Source organism: Glossina fuscipes, unplaced genomic scaffold (assembly GCF_014805625.2).
Source record: "Glossina fuscipes isolate IAEA_lab_2018 unplaced genomic scaffold, Yale_Gfus_2 0, whole genome shotgun sequence".
NCBI classification, from domain to species: domain Eukaryota; kingdom Metazoa; phylum Arthropoda; class Insecta; order Diptera; family Glossinidae; genus Glossina; species Glossina fuscipes.
This window is the reverse complement of record NW_023998414.1, coordinates 20,800,707-20,821,396: the sequence shown is the minus strand read 5'-3', so window position 1 is coordinate 20,821,396 and position 20,690 is coordinate 20,800,707. Positions and strand designations below refer to the sequence as shown.

Here is a 20,690-nt window from a genome sequence, read left to right as displayed (position 1 = left end):
TTTCCACATTCCTTTTCTTTAGTGCTTTTGATTATTGTTCTAATTTTATCATTTATTTAAGGTATATTCTAAACATATTTTTAAAAAATTTCAATATACTTTTGAAAAACCTATAAAAAAATAAACTTACACTGCCATAATATTTTATAATAACTTAACAACATTTTTCATTCAGAGAAGAAATATCTTTGATTATAATCATTGCTGGCATTGTTAGTGTAAAGTTTTGTTTACTCTGAAAAGAGACTTCTTTCATTGTAAATAGTGCTGCCATTGTTGTTGTATAATTTTGTTTACTTTGTTTGTAAGGATGTATATAATTTCTTATTGCGAAAGCTTTGCGCGCCACGCGCAAAAATAATAGAGCTTACGACAAAAATAATAGAGCTTGTCATGCAATCTAAACGAAAATATCAACCTCCAGGAACGTAAAGTTCAACAATTACAACAACAAGAAAGCTTTAATAAAAAACTTATGCTTCAATCCAAGCGTTTATTTTATTATGTCCATCACCGAAGAATGCGGGATGTGTTTATTTTGACAAAACCTTTACAAAGCCCCGAAGGAAGTTTCATAGACCCCACATATATTCTTCAAAAAGGAAGCTATCGACTTTAAATTTGGCAGACACATCCACAGCACCACGTAAACTGAGAACATCTCTGTTTTTCAAAACGAATAAAAAATTGTCGTTTTGCCAACTATTTACAGAGTTGAACCTTTGTTTTGCCGACGGCTTTGCATTTTAACAGATTTGAACCTTTGTTTTCTGTTAAGTTGGACATTTCACAGCGCTTCAGCCTGTTAAATTGGGCATTTAACATTTTGTCTTGAAAATTTTAAATAATTGTTATTATGATGCACCTAGATTGACATAAATGACGTCAATAAAAGCGCTGCCACTTAATAGCGAATTTTTTCCTATGAAAAAATGTAATTAAGTTTTTCATCATATCTATACGTATACGAGTGCACATACATAGACTATTTATGTTAACATAATGATAGTATGAAAAGCGTACTACTGAGTATCAAAAGGTAATGAAATTACAGGATTTTTATTCTTTTAATTGCATTTTGGTGAAGGGTTATCTTGTAAAGCCAACAGATACTGGGCTATTAATGCCATCAAAACCGAAATCGCGTAACATTTCACGCATCTCGATTTCAACCAATTCCAAAACTTCCTGATCAACTAAGTTGGCTTTATTAACAAACACTATGACACGTTCGACACCGACTTGCTTTGCCAATAGCAGCCACAACCAAAATAGCGCCATCCATTTGTGAGGCGCCGGATATCATATTCTAAGAATATTCACGAAATCAAAATTAATAATACCGTTTATTCCTGCGTAGAAAGTAACCAACTTTTATATAATCATCATGTCCAGGACAGTCGGTATGGACATAAACGAAAGCAGAAGAATGTAAGCAAATTTGAACTCATATTCAATGGACGGTACTGTAGTATCTGTGCAAAAATAGAAAAAAGTGACCACGTCTACCCAATATGCACTTTTTTCAACACTTTTATGAGGCTGAGAAGCGAGTTTAAAAAACACCATAAAGTATTTGTGGTAAACATTCGCCTGTTAGTGAAAATGACGATACCACCTACAAATTTGTCGAAGAATTGAGAAGTAACTTAATTTTTTCGAAAGACAAGCCTACAGTGCCCACACGCCTGGGAATAAAATATTAGTTAGTTGTAATGATTGAAGTTCTTAATTACGGCATGCAAAGTTTCTCTAAACAACGACACTTGATTTCAAAGTGATTCCGCCAAAATTGAAAAAAAAATATTTTTTTAGTTACATTAATATATCTAAACTTTGCGCATCTGACTTCGAGCAGGCATATATACGCAACCAGACACAACATACATATACGTACATGCATATGTACGGGAATATATCTATCCAATGCAAAGTTCCTCATTGATTGAAGATCATCTCAATATAAAATTGGATAAGGTAATAGTTAGTTAATTCAGTCTGATTAGAATACAACTTATTTGGCATTTTTGTAGTCTTTAATTTACTGCAATATGTTGATTGCAAGCAAGGTTAAGGTTGCGATCACGGTCTTTCAATGAATCTTGATGAGCAGTTGCTTATTATTTTTTTTTTTTTTTTTTGTTTTGTAGATTCTTTACGATTGACATACCATCCGGTGTACTTGAAGATTTTTAAAATAATTAATTTCTTTCCCCACAAAAATCACGTACTTACGCAAAAGTATTACGCTATTTGGAAATATAAAAGCATTTAATTTTAAAATTGTTAGTAACAATAACTGATATCGAGTGAGAGAATACAGACGTGTATGGAAATTTTTAAGATGTATTTCAAATATATGTGCGTCGCTTTGACCATAATAACACCGGTAAGTTGTGAAAGACGCCTTTGAAAATGCTTTTGAGTCTCTGAGTTGCACTGATATTTCTTATTTACAGTTCTCTTTGGGCTATAATACTGCAAGTGCAAATGTGCCACAACATTATGAGGCGGCAGGCGTAAATGAGAATGTAGAGAAATTTGTAAATGCGGCCACTTGCAATCAGCATCCAGCTTTTGCCTCTTTTTCCGACGCAGCTAATGTTGCGTCGTCCATTAGTAGCGATTCAACTCAAGCGACCGGACAATATCCGGCATTTAACTACAGTCCGACATATGAAAATGCGAAGAAAACTAATGATTATACTGCTCCAAGTTTAACTGAAAATTTTTTAACTTCTAATCTCCGAAAAAGCAACGCTCAATTCGTCAGCCCAAACGTCTTGACGCAAAATGAATTTGGAAGCCTCCTTTTACATAAGAATGGCAACAACCACCAACTGATTGTTAATCGGCCTTTGCGACCAATTGTAGTTACTCACCCAGGTTCCCAGCCAGCGCAGATAACAAGTGGTCAACCAGCCGTTGTTAACACATCGCCAGTTGTTTACAAACTGAAACCTTCCGTTATTTATCAACACGAAATTGTCAATAAAATTCCAACACCTTTAAGCCTAAATCCTGTATACGTAAAAGTCTATAAGCCCGGCAAACAAATCGATGCTCCATTAACGCCGAGAGATGCATCGAATTATCAACATACAAACCAACGAGCTTACGGTATGCCCTACGATCGGGCAATCGATCCCCCAGCTCCCAATGATTATGCGGAGAAGTTCCTACCATCCAATATGTTGAACCCGTCGTCATCGGGCTATTGATTTCTCATGGGAAAAAGCTCATTTTCTTACTTTCAAAGGTTTCATTTCATTAATTTTGATATGAAAAATTTATAAATAAAATAAAATAAAACATAATTTATCTTTTATTACTTACCACAACTGAGAAAGTATAGAACAAACTAAAAAATCGGTGACAGTCAAACAATTGATTAAGTAAAATACATTTTATTGTGTGATGCATCATTTAGGGTATGTGCTCTATGCGTGCCGCAAGTGAGGGAAGAGGGAGAGAAACGGCCGTACCCTTGCGGGTGTATGCCCAATCATGCTCGCTGTAACTAATGTGGCTAAAGTAAACTCTATCACGCTTGGGATTTAAACACACGAACACAAACTTGGTAATCGCGATTCTTACCGGCTCACCTACGTTGCTAATGGTAATCACTGTCGTGCCAAAGTTTACGCACCACGCCCAATTGAAAGCTGCGGGCCGACATAAAAACCCCAAATATCAGTAAGATTTAATATAAACCTCTGTTCTTTATAAGACCAGTTAAGCTAACTTCTTTGGTATAGAATGGGAATTGAAAGTTCTCGAAACACTTCCACGCAATACTCCCAACACTTTGGGATTAGTTTAACATCATCGATTTTACCTGTGAGCCATCCAAACAATAACTTAATCTCAAAAAGTCGCAAGAATATTAAGAAATACCGGTCGAGGCAATTCCATGCATGCACGAAACTTTGATACTCTCTTCAATCATGTCTCTAGTTATCGCACTACCAACCACCTTTATTCCACGCTTGATTTCAAATGCATTTTATTTGAGTTAACAACTTGAATTCATAATTCAAATTAACATGTCAATCGAAACCGTTCAATTATTTGGTACAAGCACCGACTTCTTTTGAATTGCCCTTAGCCATGCATTCCTTCAAAGGTCGTCTCGACGAAGATTTGCTTCGACGCATTACTAGATGCAATTTCTTTATACCATTCTTGGCCAGGTTCACTTGAACTTCGCGTATTGTAATTTCCAGGCGTTCTGAGATTAGCAAGCAAAGGGTCTCGACTAACAATTAAATGGTCGTGGTCGTACAATAGAGTTTTTGAATAAAGTCAATCTGCGTTAGATGCTAGTGCCTTAAGACCATCGTGTTCGAATTTATTTCTCTGGCCAAAAAGTTAATAATAATAATACAAATGAAAAACAGGTAAGAAAATTATAGTCAGTCGTGACAGAATTTTTTATACCCATCACCGTTATCTTTCAAAAAGATAAAAAAAAGTAAGAGAACCAACTCTATAACATGGAGTGGGCGCGACTGATTCAACATGAAATCGAGAATGTATATGGTGTCTGTGTGTGTGTGTGTGTGTGTGTTACGCATTATGAGTAACAAGAAAGAAATGGAAAGGATGAAGGCGCTATAGGCATGGCTTTTGACCGGTTTGGGTCATTTTTAAATTTCTTTGCACATTTGTAGGCGATATCTGCAGTTTAGCGACATGTTTACCACAGATTCTGCACAGTTGCGCAAAGATAGAGATGACCGGACGAACAGAGAGACATGCTTAGATGCATTCCAAATTTGTAAGTGGTTGGGAAGAACTTTTGCATTTTTTTGTGTGAGTGAGCGAAAGACCCAAGAGTGGTTTGCTCGATACCCTTCGAAAAATTTCAATGTCAAACATGCCCCTCGCAATCACTAAAAAAGTCAATCAAATTTTGCAACTGGAAGAACAAGACCAGCACCCAAGCTATCAGAAAATAGCAGACACTAAACATCAACCATATGACAGTTCGGAATCATTGGAAAAGAGCCGGCATTGTGAGACAAAGCTCGATATCGATGTCGATGAGTCGCAAAATCGCTATTCGTACTGAAACTGCAAAGTTATTGCCTTCCGATTATTCACGGAATCATCAGCTTTATACACATCTTAAGTAAATCCAAATTTTCTCTTAAATCGCGTATTAAATGCATGAATACTCATTTTGTATGTATATAAAGTATTCTTAATTGATTAGGTCATGCCCGTCCGTCTGTATGTCTATGTGTTGTTGGTACTCTGCTGATCGCAAAAATGGAGATATCGACTACAAATTTGTTAGAAACGTCGCAAGTTTCTGCACGCAGGTCGGTATTGGAAATGGGCCAAATCGGTCGTAGCGGAAGCATGCAATAGGCCGCAAACTGCACACAACTCGGTTTTTTTTCACAAAAATTTTTGAATTTTTGCTCAAACAAGACAGTTTAGTTTAGTTTTAAATTATTTTGTGCACTCCTCTCAAATGAAGATATATTATCTGCCTAAAAATGGGTTCATTTTAAAATGAATACGGTAGAACACCGCGACCTGGTGGCTTCTTAATAATACCGTTGATATGGGTATCAAATAAGAGAACTTGTAGTAGAGTAGAATGCGAAATACATAGTAGTGGGTATGCGAGATCCGGCCCTCGCCGAATATAGCTTTCCTACTTGTTTCGTTTACTATTCCTTTTTTCTCAGGGATATCATTTGTGATCCGCAGTTCGGCTCGTCCATTCGAGTGTTTATACTCTTTCAATTCTGTCTTGGCAGTATCACGAATTTAAAAGAATATTCAGTCTGGTCCTCTTCTTTATGCTTTCGTTGACGGGACAACCCTTTATAGGTTAGGTGCATTTGTCATGAACGAGCCCTTAAAAGCAGTTCTCAAGACGAAATTACGGAGAGGTAATATAATATAACCCATTGAAATAATGAGGTTATGCAGAGAAAACTTGACACGTGAGCTTCTAAACCGATTCGGGGCAGGGCTGGCAACCAATAAATGAAGAAAGAAGAAGTGGAAATGTTACAAAATATTTACTTAAACTCTCTTTACTACCCATTTTACACCTCGTTTTATTACGCATTTTCAGATTGTCATTATAGTGCAAATTAAGGCATCAGTGTTTGTAATTTTTATTGAATTAAAGTACTCACGTTTAATTGTTTAATGCGGAAATGTACAAATATTAGAGACAAAAGTCTTCTTTTTTTTTACATGACACCTGATCAACTATGCCACAGATACAAGACAAGAACAACTTTATTGGAACCATAATGTCACGTCTGATGATTTAAAAGTAGATTAATTTTTTGAAAAGAAGAGACGCTTTCATGCCAACGAATAGTATTTAAATCATTGCTAAAATTGAATCAATATTCAGTTAACAAGAAAGAGGTTTTACACAATCACCAAAATACCAAAAAAATGCGTCTCTTTGCAACGTTCGCTACTTTAATAATTGTATGTTAAGTATATATATATATATATAAATATATATATTTTTTTTTTTTTTTTTTCTTTTTTTTTGTATCAAAAATTAATAAAACTGCAAATTGATTTCAGGCTATTACTGGAATTTGTGGCTATTCGGCTCCTAAAAGCTATAATGAGGCTTCTGCCAGCAGTTATGAGGCAAATCCTGGCAATTACCATCCGTCGACGGGAGGCTCGGAGTCAAACAATGACAATTCCGCCAGCGCTGCATATCCGCAAGATGTCGACACTCAACGTTATCAAAATTACGAATATCCGACTTCTTATGGCAGTGGCGGTCAAAATGGTCCATATGCACCAGAGAATTTACATGGCGACAGTGCCTCTTCGTCGGTCACTTATCCAAACAATAAAGGGGAAATTTTAATTCATCGACCTGCACCAATAATTGTCAAACGTCCCCCCACAAAAGTGTTGGTAAATCACCCGCCTTTAGTAGTTAAACCTGCTCCGGTCGTTTTGCATAAGCCCCCAGCAGTTGTTATGCGCAAAGTCTATGTCAAACATCATCCACGTCCTGTTAAGGTTGAACCCGTATACGTTAATGTTGTGAAACCACCAGCAGAAAAATATTACGTTAATGAAAAGCAACATCAATATCAAAACTCTCAATCATATGCACCAGCAGAGAAGTATTTTGTAAATGAAAACCACGAGCATCAATATCAATCATACTTACATCAGCCCAGATACGAATCATCTCAATCACCAACAGTCGAAACGATTAGCGTAGATAACTCAGCCGCAATGAACGCATATCAACAACACTACGCCAACAATCAAGTTTTAACTCAAACAGGCCATGTGAACAATGCTGATCGATATGATGCTTCGTCCAATGTTCATACGTCCACACCTTATAACGGTCAATCTTATTAACAAATGCACTCAATACTGGGGATAATCTCAATATTCTCAAAATTATATGAAAAAAAAAAACAAAAATAATTTAAAATGTAACAATCATGACAAATAAATCGTGAACGATGAGTGAATTAAACTCATTAAAAAGTTGAAGGTTCGAAATTCGATGGACACTAGTTGAAAAAGCCTATCTCTATATCTGCGAGTAGAAAAAGAATGAAGATATCGTAACATCTATCCGTTCCTGAAAAAAAACGAAAAAGAGGCCCTTCTTAGTATGATATTCCATTTCATTGCTTTCCGTATAATGTTGCTTTCCACTGTATCGAACTCTATTAGGAAATTACGAATGTCATTTATTTGTTCTCTTCTTCACATTACTAGGACTAGATCGCACTGTTATAAGATAACAGTTGCTAGCTGCATGATCCATCGTAAAATCTAATAAACTTAAATTAATTCACTTGTTTCTTACCGAATGCAGCTAACACAGCATATCATATAGCTTTTGTTTTTTCCATGGTAAGGATGGGAGAAGGAGAAGAGACTCGTACAGCGACCAAAGACTAAATCAATAATTCGAAGGATTTTAATTTTATAATCAACTAACAGCAAATACGGTTTCTTTCCTTCTAACTAGGAATTGAGTACAAGTATATACCTTTTATACTAAGTGCATCGTTCACGGTGGATGTATAATCGTCCATGTGCAAGCTAAAACGTGCATATTCGATACTGAGTACTTATTACAAAATATATATATATATAATAGCAGTTACGTGAAAATGTGGTCCCAACTGAGCAAATTGAGAAGGACAAAGCTCGCTCTAGTTTATTTCGTTTGTCGTTCTGTCCGTTAAAGACACCTAATGTATACAGCAACAAAATACAATTGAGGTGATACCGTGATCAGAAGTCGGTCGATTTATGTCCAGCTGTAGCAACAAAAAAAACCAAAAGCGCCCGTTAATAACGAACGAAATTCTCCATTGGAATCAAATCCAATCAAAATTGTACCAGGCATGTCCAACACGTCTGTTGATGATAGCATTCTTCGTCCAGTCCGCGATGAACGTACACGTTTGCTGTAATATAGCGATTAACAGTTCCGAAATTGTTTTCTATTTCTGATTTATTTTGGTTTTTTTTTTTTTTTTTTTTTTGTAATAAAAGTAAATTTGCACTATTCTTTTTGCACGATCTTTCGCAGAAATATGTAGAGATTCTTCATGTTAAAGGATTTTTTTAAAGTTGTGTAACGTATGACCAAGTTTACCAGTATATTTTTACACGACTTTTTTTTGCGCGAATTTCCAAGGTACACATCTACCGTGTAAAAAAAGATTTGTGTGACTCTGAAACACTGAAAGATAATTGCATGTTCGGCAAGCTCGAAAAGAAACGTGGAAAGTAAATATTTCTCGCATTGGCAGTCGAACGGGTAGAAGCCGCCACAGCCACTACGCTGCGGCCATAACGTTTCCTATCTTCTTCTCTTTATTCACTTCTTTCTGATCATCACCGTATTGTGCTGATAGAGAGCATACACCGCCGAGCATTTCTTTCATTTAAAAAAAAAATGTAAAAAAAAAAAATTTTTTATCTGCAGCAATTATCTGTAAGCGATTTGAATGCATTTTTTGTGAAAAGCATGGCTTATGGAAGTGAAGAAAGTGATGATGAAAACCTAACAATCTGAGCGGCGGAGTAGGCAAACGATTTTGGCTAACAAGTCGATGGTGCTGGGTTCAAAACTCAAATGTGGCAGACTTTTTCAACAAAGCCTTAGATACCTTCGAACTTATTACTCTGGCTAAATTAATTGCAATAACAATAATAATAAACTATTTGTCGTTGTCTTTAAATTGCTAACAACGTTAGAATGCGTTTACCTGTACTTAATGCAAGCCACTCAGCGCGCAGCAACAAAATTGAGCGATTTTAAGTATGAATGCACGCAACTTCCGATACTCAAAGAAAACTAGGTCAATGCATAATCACCTAATATATTAAAATTCTAAAAATTCATGTTTCACGAAAATATTTACCATACGTCAGTTAATTCGGACACATCGACTACATATTAACTTAGTAAACATTGGTTACACTTGAGTGGTCGACGACAATTAACAATTAAGTGCAATATATGCATAAAGAGGAGAAAAAATTACAGACATTGCAGAAAGTGTTATAAGTAAAAGGTCAAGGGTAAACTACGCTATCCGCTCGCGGCTCGTCACCCACCATGTATTACGTTAACATCGCAATTTTATCAGTACTATGCTGCCATTATATATTTTCACAAAACTTTTCGGTAAGAGAAGATAAGTTCAAGCGAAATAATAGTTGCATTCTTTCATGCCTTCGAACTACAAACCCAATTAATTTAACACCATATTTATTATATGAAATGATATCATATTCTACAAGTGACGTAACATAATTAAATTTCATTATTCGTAGCATACGACGCCATCTATCATATGAAATCGTAAGTGGCAGTGCATTCATTGGAACGTTGCTCTCTTTTTTATAGATCGTCGCCACGTCACTATGTCGCGCTATAGGCCGTAGGAAGAAATCCTAAATCAGGCGAATATCACCCTCATATAATCGATGATCAATGTTCGATTTTTAGTTAAATAATCAACAGCAGCCAGTTGGAGTTTATTCATTAATTCATTCATTAATTAATTCTGTCATTGTTATGAATTTCAATGAAAACGTTGGCTCCACTTTAATGAATACACGTCCATCTTTGATGACATTTTCAGATATTCATTTCGTTCGTCGAACGTTTCGTAGGTTACATACACGTACACGTTTTGGTAAAAGTTATGGCACACTTAAGACGTTCGCTCTATTCGATATTCGTTACTGGATCTAGCCACAAAATCACACTTTCATTTATTATGCAATGCAATAACGCAGTGATGAATTCGGTTTTCAGTCACCAATAGGCGATTACACAAAGAAATGCGAATTGGTCCGGCTATCCTCAAACAAACACAAGTTTCGATGCAGAATTGCAAGCATTGTTTAGCTGCCTTTACAGCATAAAAATAATATAATGAAAAATCTTCAATCTTTATACGTTTTCCATATAAATCGGCATTACCGCAATGCGCTATATACAAATAGATTAATTAACATGGATTGAAGATTGAAGAAAAATCATGTCAGGGATTTATACTTTCATATCGACCGCTAACAGACCTGTTGCAGACAAGCTTACGTTTAAAGGTACAACTTGTCGCACATGTATTTTCACTAGTTATTAATCAAGTTAGACAGGATGCAGGACAACAAGAAAGACAAATTTACGATCTATGATGCGCATTGAGAAAAGTGGTGCTCCTTTAGTCCATCTGGTTTCGTTGGCTTAAACAGCTTTTTATCTCTTAATAGAAGACATTATTTTGGATGTGATAAAATTTGAAGGGATTTTCCATATGAGACCGTATTCCGTTCTCTTGTAAGATTATGCTATATGAATATTCTGGATTTTAAGCCTTTGTGCCTTTTTTTTTTTTTTTTTTTGCACTTCACGCAGTCTTGTCCTTTTAGGAGACCCTGTTGTCGCACATTACGCGGAAACAATTGAAAATCTTTTCTTTGTCTCCTTTCAGCGGTTGTCGAGAAGCCAAGTCATTGTCTTACAGTGAAAAAAGATTTGCAACATTTAGTGTTAAACCTGTAGTAACGTAATCGGAAGACTATTTTGAAATACGTGTATTGTCAGCCAAATTTTTCACGTGTGGAGAGAGCACCTTCAAAATTTATGATTGCAATGTTATCTCATTACGCCTTGCATTCCACCACATTTGATATATAGTACCTATTAAAGTTGTGTAGATATATGTAACACCAAAAAAGATTTAAGAAGAATCATCACCTTAAGTTTAAGCTTGTTCATCTTTCTGTTCATAGATTTTGTGTGCAACCAGTTGACTATGTCGGCCTCTTTCGAAACTTGCAGCACAAAAATTTTGCGATGCCGAGTATACTCATAATATCCGGAGTGTATGTATTTTAAAATACGTTATTATGCCAAATACACACAAATAAGACAAGGACAGATGGATGTATGATGTATAAATTCGTTCTACACAGTCAACTGGTTAGCCTGACTGACGTATTTTGGCCAAAGAAGGAACTTTTTTAAAAATGGATTGAATAACACGACTTCTACGACCGTTTAACCCCATATACCGCTTCGACTCGACAACATTCGGCGTACTGAAAATTAACGTGCAAAACCTAGTTCGGATGGGCCAATTGTCTCAACCGCTTCGTGTGTAGATATACATTTCCTACGGAAAAGTAAATCTTTCTATACCAAAAATGTCGAAATTTTATTATTTTATGGCAAAAAATTAATCTATAAGAGTAACTTGACATAAAAAATCAACTATAACGAATTTGGACACACAGCACAGGTGCACTTTTCAAGCCCGATCCCATATAAGGGACGAAAGCCATTCTAAGGCAACAAAGTCTAATATCAAGTAACCTAAAACGAATAGAAATGAAAAATAATAAGAGCTTTGACAAGAAAGCAATTTTGCTAGCTGTGAGACATGCCACTTGTCACTTGTGTCACCTTCCATATGAAGGCTTCCATTGGAAAGTATACCTTTAGACCGGAAAGAAGACATAATTTTTTGATATCAATCAATGTAAAATTGTTATAGTCACAAGTATAGGGTATTTAATGGCCAGCCATAGCCAGCGCTAAAAGCTTTTCTTTTTTCATTTTTAATTACGTTTGCGTATAATTGTGAGTTTTCATGTGACAATCTCATATATCATAGGATATCTGTTTTTTTTTTTATTATACCAACCTGTATAGCTTTGGTTTTCAATCGGCAAGTTTTCGTAAGTGTAGCAAGGCCTTTTTTTTTGCTGATCTTGCAAATAGCCCTCGTAAGATTTGGATTAAACGGTTAGGTCATTGTACCTGAACCGAACCGAATTCTAAAAATTTGTAAGCTTCGTTGTACAAGACACTCAGGCGGATAAAAAAATTCCTCATAGAAATGTTATTGTAATGTAGATATTCTAAAAGCGTTTAAATTAGACAGACAACTTTATCATTGTAGCACTGGTGCAGCACACAAATGATATTAAACGGTTTTCCCAATATTTTCAGAATTCGGTGATCGTAAACGCGACGCCTATCAGAGTGAACCAGCCGCCTACGCTGAATATAACAAAAGCAATGCAGAACATTTTTAAAACGCATTCCAATGTCGAACGTTTTAAACGCAATAATCCAACTGTAGTTAAAGCGCAGACATTTATCGAACTAATACTGGGAATTGTCGACATCCTGCAGTTTGGCAAACGCAAATTTCAAAATTAAATGAAAGAATGAATTGATAGAAATATAAAAAAATCTTTATTATATAAGAATATATACATATATATAAATAATATATATAATAATATATATAATAATATATATAATTATATATATAAATATATATATATATATATATGTATATGTAGATGTATTTATTATAAAATATGAAAATGTTCTGAGAAACTATTTTTTTTATTAGTTAAAGTTTAACAATAATGAAACGAATGCTATGCCCTGCCTTGATGTTACATTCGTAATAAAAACGATTTGCATAAAAAAACTGCTCTCGCTTACTTGAAATCGACTTATCGAGTTAAGGCGAGAAAAAAAATAGAAATAGAATTAGAAAAGTATTCGAATTCATACAGCAATGAGATAAAATTCAACGATTTTATATTAATAAAATCAGCATCGATGTGGACCAGATTTGAATGTGTACCTTAAAATGTTATAATACATCGTATGTTTATGTTGATGTTGATGAATGTGTGCATGTAGGTGCATTAGATAGTAGATAATGCGTATGCTGCATGCAGCTAACGCTCTCTAGAAAACAGTATGTATAAAAACCATATACCATGCCATATACATTGGCCTGATTGAATCATGGAAACGAAAGGGAAATACTAAGCAATATATAGTAAGTGATGTTCGCTATACACTTTAAAATTTCTTACTCTTGATGATCGAATAAATATTCTCGCTTATGTTTATGTTATTCCTCGTTCGCTAAATCTTATAAAATTGATTGAATAAATGGTGCACACAACGCTGTGTGTGTGTGTGTGTGTGTGTGTATGTGTGTATGTAAACTGTTGTTTAAATATTATTATAAAACGTACTACACCTAATGGCTAAAATTTTAATATATGTATGTAAATGCGCGTACATACTGAAAATACTATGTCATCAGATGGATTGAAGAGTCAAAATGTTTTGCGCATATATTGCTATTAGTTTTAATTATTTGTTGTCGACTTTTCAAAGGTTTTATTACGATTAGTGTTAATAAGAGATTCTTGCGTTTCAGCCGCTAAGTTAATATTTGCAACAGCGCCAGATAGCAAGGGAATGGTATTCGGCTGAAAAGCCGTTTGATGAGTTGGTGGCAAACACCAGTAACCCTGCAGAAAAGATGAAATTAAGTTAGCTCAGGAAAATTAGGAAAGAGTTATTCTTATGCGCCCCACACCACTTGGAGTGCACAAATGTGCGCTAAGTTTGCACGGATGTATGCAACGCCCAAGAGAAATTGAGATAGACCCAACTTTCATTATAGCGACCGATTCAGAATCATTTCCTGAAGCTTGTCTGTCTGTCTGTCTGTACCGTTTTCTCATGTTCAACCCATGCTGCAACCTTTGAGATATTTTAATGAAATTCGGTACACTGAAGCGTCTTCTTTGGCCGAAAATCGAACGCTATTGAAAATGTTACGGTTCGGATCCCTTTTTCAACGACTTCCCTTGTAACGCCTTATTTTGAAAAGTCGTTATATGAATAACTCTAAAGTGGTGTAGGGTAATTAATGGTGGCCCGCGGCCTACCATAGTAGTTTTTCTTGTTTTATATTTGTACGAATAGACGAATTTTTGATTTGCAACAGTCGAAGCCGTATTATTACATCATTTACAGCTTCATATAGCAAAACAAGTTACACGCCATATGTACCGTTTTCAGCGCATGCTACATTTTTATAACAAAAACTAGTTTTTAGACTAAGATTAGGACCATCATAGCACATCATAGTGTTTTCACTTGTTTCTTTGTTGTATTAAGCGATTTATAAGCACGCAAGATATGTATCGACTCCCGCATAGAAAAAAAGGAAAAAAACCTCATATATTCAAAAGAACGCACCTATCGCAGAAATATTTACTCAATAACAACAAAACCCTATCTTGTGTGTCTTTATCACATCCAAACTTTAACACGCGCCATAAGGTGAATATTTGAAAGGAAGAAGCGCTAAGATTTAATCCTAATTTTGTGCAATTTCAGGAAGTCAGCCGCACTTATTGACTACAAAACTCGTAACTAATTTAATGATGACAAATTGCAATCTCTCTTCTAAGGGTAGCTTGGAATCTTCTGATGCATTCCATTCCCTCTTCGCTAGCCTACTTTTGGATATAACTATTTTCTCATTACTATAAAGTGCATACAAAACTTTGGCTTTACACCTCAAAGCAAACGTGTCAGTTGAGATGGCCAGCATAGTCTATGCAGACTATGACCACGTTTACAACAAAATACAAATATAAATAAACTTTACCTGTGGAGCTCCGATGTGAGCAAGCGGGCTATGATGAGGCGCCATTATATTTGGACCATTTGCAATATTTACACCGCCATCAAGAGGTATCGATTTAGGGTTGGTAGCGTTTAACGATGTTGGCATAACGCATGAGGGATAAACAAGCGGTACAGCAGGTGGCGGATAAGTGGATTGTAAATTTCCATTTTCCGAAGAGGGCAACGACATTGTAATGTTTGATAAAGATGATCCAGCATGTTCATCGGGGGGTGCAATTACAGATGAATGCATACCAACACCGGGCAGTTGAAAGTTGCATGGTGCGACCGTCATTTGCATTTGTACAAAAGGCCTGGCATGAGTGGTAGGTGGGAGATAATTACCCACCGTCCGATTTTCGCCGTATTGCTCATTATTAATATTAAAAGCGTAAGGACCATACTGACCGTAAAAGGTGGCCTTCTGCGAAGTCAAAAGATAAAACATGTAAATAAATCTTCCACTATCCATAACAAACGTAAACAAATAATAAATGTAAATCGTTGCTATGCCAACAACATGTCCCACCGTCTTCACCCAAATATGAATATTGTAATGTATCAATGGGCTTCTCGGAAGAAGAGATGCATCAAATTTGTTATTATAATTAATAATAAAGTAAGGAGTGATAAAATTAACTTATAAAAAGTACGTACATTAAAATTTTCTACGCCAAATTCCGTAGCCGAATTTGAATCGAAGCCACTCATCGACGATTGATCTTTCGCTGATAGATGTGTTGCCTGCTGCACATGCTTTGGATTCTGAGTTAACTTTGAGACGGCTTCTACGGGAATATTTTGCACACTGCTAGCCGATGAATTTTTACTACTATTACTGTTGCTTTGAGTGCGAAACGAATTATGAAGAGAGGGCGACGACTGTTTTATCATCGATCTATTTGAGGGTGCACTGCCACCGTGCCGGTTTCTGTTATTAAAATAACGTGATATAAAACGACGTTGTTGATTCGCCTTATTGTTGTTATTGTTATATTTATTATTATTGTTTGAATATTGAATGTTATTATTTGAATCGACTTGGTTCGTCTCAATGGCTTGATTAACGTTTTCACGTCGCTTCCAATTTTTCAAATCGCCCGATGTTTTATTCACATGCTCCTTAAGTTCAACTAAATATGCATAAAGACATAAGTTTATCAATTGGACATATGCGGTGGCAAAAAGACAAGACTTACCGTCTGAATTATTACGCTTCAAATATTTGTGATAATAATCGATGCCAAGATTATAGAAGTGGCGCAATGTTGCTACATTTGTCGGTAGATCAGCACCGTCTGCCTTAACAGATCGTTTAGCGTCAAAATGAATCCGATAATTAATTATGGGATGATTGGTAGAATTTTGTTTAACAGCATTGCTTGGACCCGCAGGCGGAGAAACGTTCTGCTGATTTCCTACCGGTTGATTAATTTTTGTTGTTACACTTGTTTCCGAATTTGGAATAAGCGACGGCGCGGAATTGTGATATGAATTGCCTGGCAATAAGAGCTTAGGACCAGTTGGTGGAGGTAAAATTGATGATTGCATACTTAATGTAGGAGACATATACACGTTACCCGCCGAATTGCAAACATAATAGAGTGGACCTGGAGCTCCGTTTACGATAGGAACGAATGATGACGGTTGCATTGGTGCCGGTGGTATGTTGCACTCGTACGCGTAACCAGGATAATCTTCTGGCAACATTCCAGCATATGGTTGCAACGGATGATAAAAACACTGAATGTCAGACATATGTATGGGACCTGGGCCAGCGGCCTGCTGTTCGAATTCGCAATTTGCCAAATTTGAATGGCCAGCGAAAACAAGAGCATTCTCAACAGTTGTCTCATCTTTCGGTTCCATCGGGAAATGACATTGGGACGAATATGCCGGTGCACGATAAGGTTCACTCGTATTTGATGATTTTTTATTACTCTCATCGTTGCGTGAGTGCATGTTTATCGCCAGCGGCATGGTACAGTACTCCATAGCGTGAGTTCGAAAATTTTCCAAATGTGTATATTGATTCAGTTTATATTTCGAATTTCTACATTGCCGTTGCAGCGATTTATCATTTTCGATAGCAAGGCCAGCCTTATAGCAGCATAACTCGCTTTTTAGGTCATTGCAATCAGCGAAATTTTCATCTTTTCCGACTTTAAAATGATAATTGCAATGTCGGGTAAAACGTAGAGAACTGTACTTTTTCATTTGCCTCTGAAAACGATAGGGAAGACTCCAGGGTTTAAATTGATCAGGTGGTAACGGAGACAAAGACTCATAGGGTACAATACGCTTTTCCCCCAATCGCTCTACAAAAACAATACAATAACCCTTATCCGCGGCCATCTCTTGAATGTGGCACGTAAACATGCCCTCTCCCGATTTGCATAACTTAACGTGACATTTAGCCCCAACCTGGAATATTTTTTGTACTAGCTTCGTGCGGTATCGTATTAACTGTTTCAATTACATAGACATAATACACATGCAAACATGCAGAGGACACAATTCCAACGTGCAGTCGAATTTATCATTACGCAGTCACAAACATACAAACACAAAGAAAAATATATTGATCACTGACCAAATAACGAATGCAATTTTTGTCATTAGCTTATTAAGTTTTTCTAACGTTTTTTACCGTATGATTTTAAATTTGATAAAAACATAGATAATGCATAACACAACATAAAATAATTGTGAAGTCTATGTCATAGTACCTTAAAGTTCGAATCACCGTTATACCAATTCTGCAATTTCATCTCCTTTCGCATCTCACTCCACGTATCGAATTCAATATTACGATACATATTCGAATCGAGCGCCTTCGCCACCTTATATGGAAATGGCGTTATTCCTACGAAATATTTAAATTTTCACATATATTCATGCATTCGATTATTTTCATTTAATTTAGTCACCTTCTTCCAACAATTGTCGGACGCACGAAATATCTTTTTTTGTCAAAAATGATTCAGTCGTACGAATCAGCAACGAATTTTCATGTTCGTCGCATTTTGTTTGCTTGATCTGATTTAATAAATCTTGTGAAAATCTTGGGAAATTTGCGTAATGAAAATGACAATATTTATAATTCTCCAGGATGCAATTTGTTTTTTGAGGTAAATCAAATTGAAAAAATCGACCGTCTGTCAGACTCATATTTACACAATACCCGTCGTTAGCGTCTTGCGTTAGACATCCAACATTTTCGAAACCAGTCGCATGCAACATTTGCTCAACAGCAAATGTTACATCGGGTAATTTAAAAAGATCTTTATAAATGATTTCATAACAAATTGCTGTAAATGAAAAAGTAAAGGAAAAGTAAAATTTAATTATATTATTTCTCGCTGCACCACTACTTACACTGACAAATTGCCGCTTCTCGTATATACTCCGCGGTAAATACAGAATCAAAATGCCTTTCTGGACTATAAAAGACTCTGAATACCGCATCGTAATATACGCGATACTCGTTAAAGTGATTACCCAAGTTGAATGGTTCAAATAATATAATATTGCGCCTGAAATTACGTATAAACTCTTTTAAGTATCCAATTCGTATTATATTAAATATAATATCATTCTATAAATATTTATATTATAGTTTATGATCATACTTACTGAAACAAACGTCCTGCTGCTTGCAGCTCCAATAATGTTCCATATGTTTTTAATTTGGACATATCATCTAAATATTCATCGAAATCCCGTTCAACCAAACGTTGGAAAAATTGCCAGTGCTTGCGCATATAAGAAATACATTTCTCCCGTATCGCCATATGATGTAGCTGACTATCATATATTTGTTCCGATATTACTCGAAATAAACAGGATGCATCACGGGCGGTGTGTTTACGATAGTAATTATGCCCCTCTAAAAATTGATCAATAGGATCAGGAGCCTGACGACTACCTGATGAAAACGCGCGTTCCATATTGAATTAATTAAAATTGATCCCGATTTTGCTTTTTTATTTTTTCCTTTATCTCAATATATCTCCGTATACAATCTTTGCGCTTATCTAAAAAAAAAAAAAAATCTGAACTTTACGTCAACGAAACTGTACTAGTCGAATTTTCAAATAGCAATATCAAGGTTTTCTTTTCTTGAATTTAAAACATTAGCAGCCATTTTAAAATTCACTTCTTCATCTCTTTCTCGCTCAAGCTACTTACTGATATGTAAAAAAATTAATTCAAATCGCATTTAATAGTTAAAATTGCTCTTTTTATGTTAGCTTTTAACAACTACACCTCATTTATTTCATATTCTAGTTTTCTTTTCTCTTTTTTTGATAATATTTATGATCATTCTTTTAATTAGTGTACCTTTTCGAATTATGTCTTCTCCTATTCCACAATTTAGGATTAACTACATATGTACATATCATCTATGTACAAAAAACGGTGTATTTAAAACGTGATAACCGATCGCCTTTTTTACAATTACATTCAAAACACAGTATGCAAATAAAATTCTTGCTTTTTTCGTGCTTCTTGTTCAAATCAAATTTGTATGTAAATATCTCACTGTCAAATGAACTCTTTGTCTTTGAACATATTACCGCCGTTCAGTATAAAAAAATTGCATCAGATCATAGTACCGTTAAGTTCAGTGATGTCAACATAATTTGGTAATCCTAAGCGCTCAACATAGGTAAGATACAACTATCGATTATCGATAAATTTACAATTCCATAACTAAGCACTTGCATTATCCGCATTATATAATTTTTTAAAGAAAATTTTATATATTTAGATTTTAGATAGACCAAAGTGAAATAGACAAATTTGAATTTTCAATATATTTAACATTAACGTTAAGCACCTAATTATTATCTATTTGTGAAACGGAAGAGATTATTTCGAAATTGTTTTTTTGTTGTTTTGTAAGAATGTCGTACTTTTAAGTCAAAAACTTCTCTTATAAGAACATTCGAATATCTTATGTTGTGTTCTCAAAGTTCGCCAAAGCCACAAAGAATATTTGTCGTAATAGCTTTGTTTCTAGTCTTCATATAAACTTCGCCTGTTGACAATTCAATACCGCGTATTTGAATCTGAACTGCGGTAGGGTTTTCAGATACAGATGGTCATTTGATCTAAATTACGCGGCAGTCTTTTAAACCATACTTTGTAAAATTATTTACAAAATATATTGGATATAAATGAATACGATAGCTCAATTTCAAAAATAACCATAGTGATGAGTGCACGATTCAATGAAATTGAGAAAACAGAATTGCTTAATTAAATCCAGAAATACTTGGTTTTTTGAGTTTAATTTATTCGCACGCTTTTAATAAATTGTAAAAAAATATTTAAAAAAAATACCGAAAATACAGAGGCATTGAAAATTCATTCGAGTTTCCATTTGAAGGCGAATCTAAGAACACCTTTCTCAGTTAATTATCTATGAAACCGATTAGATGTAGTGTTTTACCATATGATTACATACGTATTAGGTGATAAAAAGAATATTAAACATAATAAGAGAGAACATGCAAAGTGTTGCAATTCTGCTTAGATATTCATCCAAATACAGAGAAATTAAGTAAACATTAGAAAATGGTTCCAAATTGTCCAGAGTTTGGTACACGCTGGTGTAAGAATCTCTAATTTCAAGTTTAATTTTTGAATGCATATACTT

General features: G+C 35.2%; 3 protein-coding genes across 5 annotated transcripts; 2 read left to right on the top strand and 1 right to left on the bottom strand.

Moving 5' to 3' along the window:
- The first annotated feature begins 2,205 nt into the window (after window positions 1-2,205).
- On the top strand, window positions 2,206-3,236 carry LOC119640781 (chorion protein S36). The gene is made up of 2 exons (XM_038039009.1): window positions 2,206-2,389; window positions 2,460-3,236. The coding sequence occupies exons 1-2, from the start codon at window positions 2,330-2,332 to the stop codon at window positions 3,219-3,221; spliced, it is 822 nt and encodes a 273-aa protein (XP_037894937.1). The 5' UTR covers window positions 2,206-2,329; the 3' UTR covers window positions 3,222-3,236.
- Window positions 3,237-6,336: 3,100 nt separating this feature from the next.
- LOC119641830 (chorion protein S38) lies at window positions 6,337-7,419 on the top strand. The gene is made up of 2 exons (XM_038040702.1): window positions 6,337-6,468; window positions 6,571-7,419. The coding sequence occupies exons 1-2, from the start codon at window positions 6,433-6,435 to the stop codon at window positions 7,378-7,380; spliced, it is 846 nt and encodes a 281-aa protein (XP_037896630.1). The 5' UTR covers window positions 6,337-6,432; the 3' UTR covers window positions 7,381-7,419.
- A 6,119-nt stretch (window positions 7,420-13,538) lies between these two features.
- LOC119643451 (protein ovarian tumor locus) lies at window positions 13,539-19,479 on the bottom strand. Of its 3 annotated transcripts, none has more exons than XM_038042799.1 (9): window positions 19,370-19,479; window positions 18,662-19,062; window positions 18,404-18,561; window positions 17,956-18,336; window positions 17,755-17,891; window positions 16,225-17,449; window positions 15,683-16,158; window positions 15,006-15,449; window positions 13,539-13,854 (listed from the first exon to the last, which is right to left on the bottom strand). In XM_038042799.1, exons 2-9 carry the CDS (start codon window positions 18,973-18,975, stop codon window positions 13,690-13,692), a joined length of 3,300 nt encoding a protein of 1,099 aa, XP_037898727.1. In that variant the 5' UTR covers window positions 18,976-19,062; window positions 19,370-19,479; the 3' UTR covers window positions 13,539-13,689. The 3 variants fall into 3 exon arrangements, with proteins under 3 accessions (XP_037898727.1, XP_037898741.1, XP_037898735.1); XM_038042813.1 differs by having other exon boundaries at window positions 16,225-17,248; window positions 19,370-19,477; XM_038042807.1 differs by lacking the exon at window positions 19,370-19,479 and adding an exon at window positions 19,217-19,234.
- Between the last annotated feature and the right edge of the window lie 1,211 nt (window positions 19,480-20,690).

Excerpts from the sequence above, each read along its gene's own strand:
- LOC119640781 (XM_038039009.1), top strand. The coding sequence starts at position 2,330 with ATGGAAATTTTTAAGATGTATTTCAAATATATGTGCGTCGCTTTGACC. Across the intron at positions 2,390-2,459 it reads CTTTGACCATAATAACACCG|TTCTCTTTGGGCTATAATAC; the intron begins GTAAGTTGTGAA and ends TCTTATTTACAG.
- LOC119641830 (XM_038040702.1), top strand. The coding sequence starts at position 6,433 with ATGCGTCTCTTTGCAACGTTCGCTACTTTAATAATT. Across the intron at positions 6,469-6,570 it reads CGTTCGCTACTTTAATAATT|GCTATTACTGGAATTTGTGG; the intron begins GTATGTTAAGTA and ends AATTGATTTCAG.
- LOC119643451 (XM_038042799.1), bottom strand. The coding sequence starts at position 18,975 with ATGGAACGCGCGTTTTCATCAGGTAGTCGTCAGGCTCCTGATCCTATT. Across the intron at positions 18,562-18,661 it reads GCAGCAGGACGTTTGTTTCA|GCGCAATATTATATTATTTG; the intron begins GTAAGTATGATC and ends ACGTAATTTCAG. Across the intron at positions 17,892-17,955 it reads CCGACAATTGTTGGAAGAAG|GAATAACGCCATTTCCATAT; the intron begins GTGACTAAATTA and ends AATATTTCGTAG.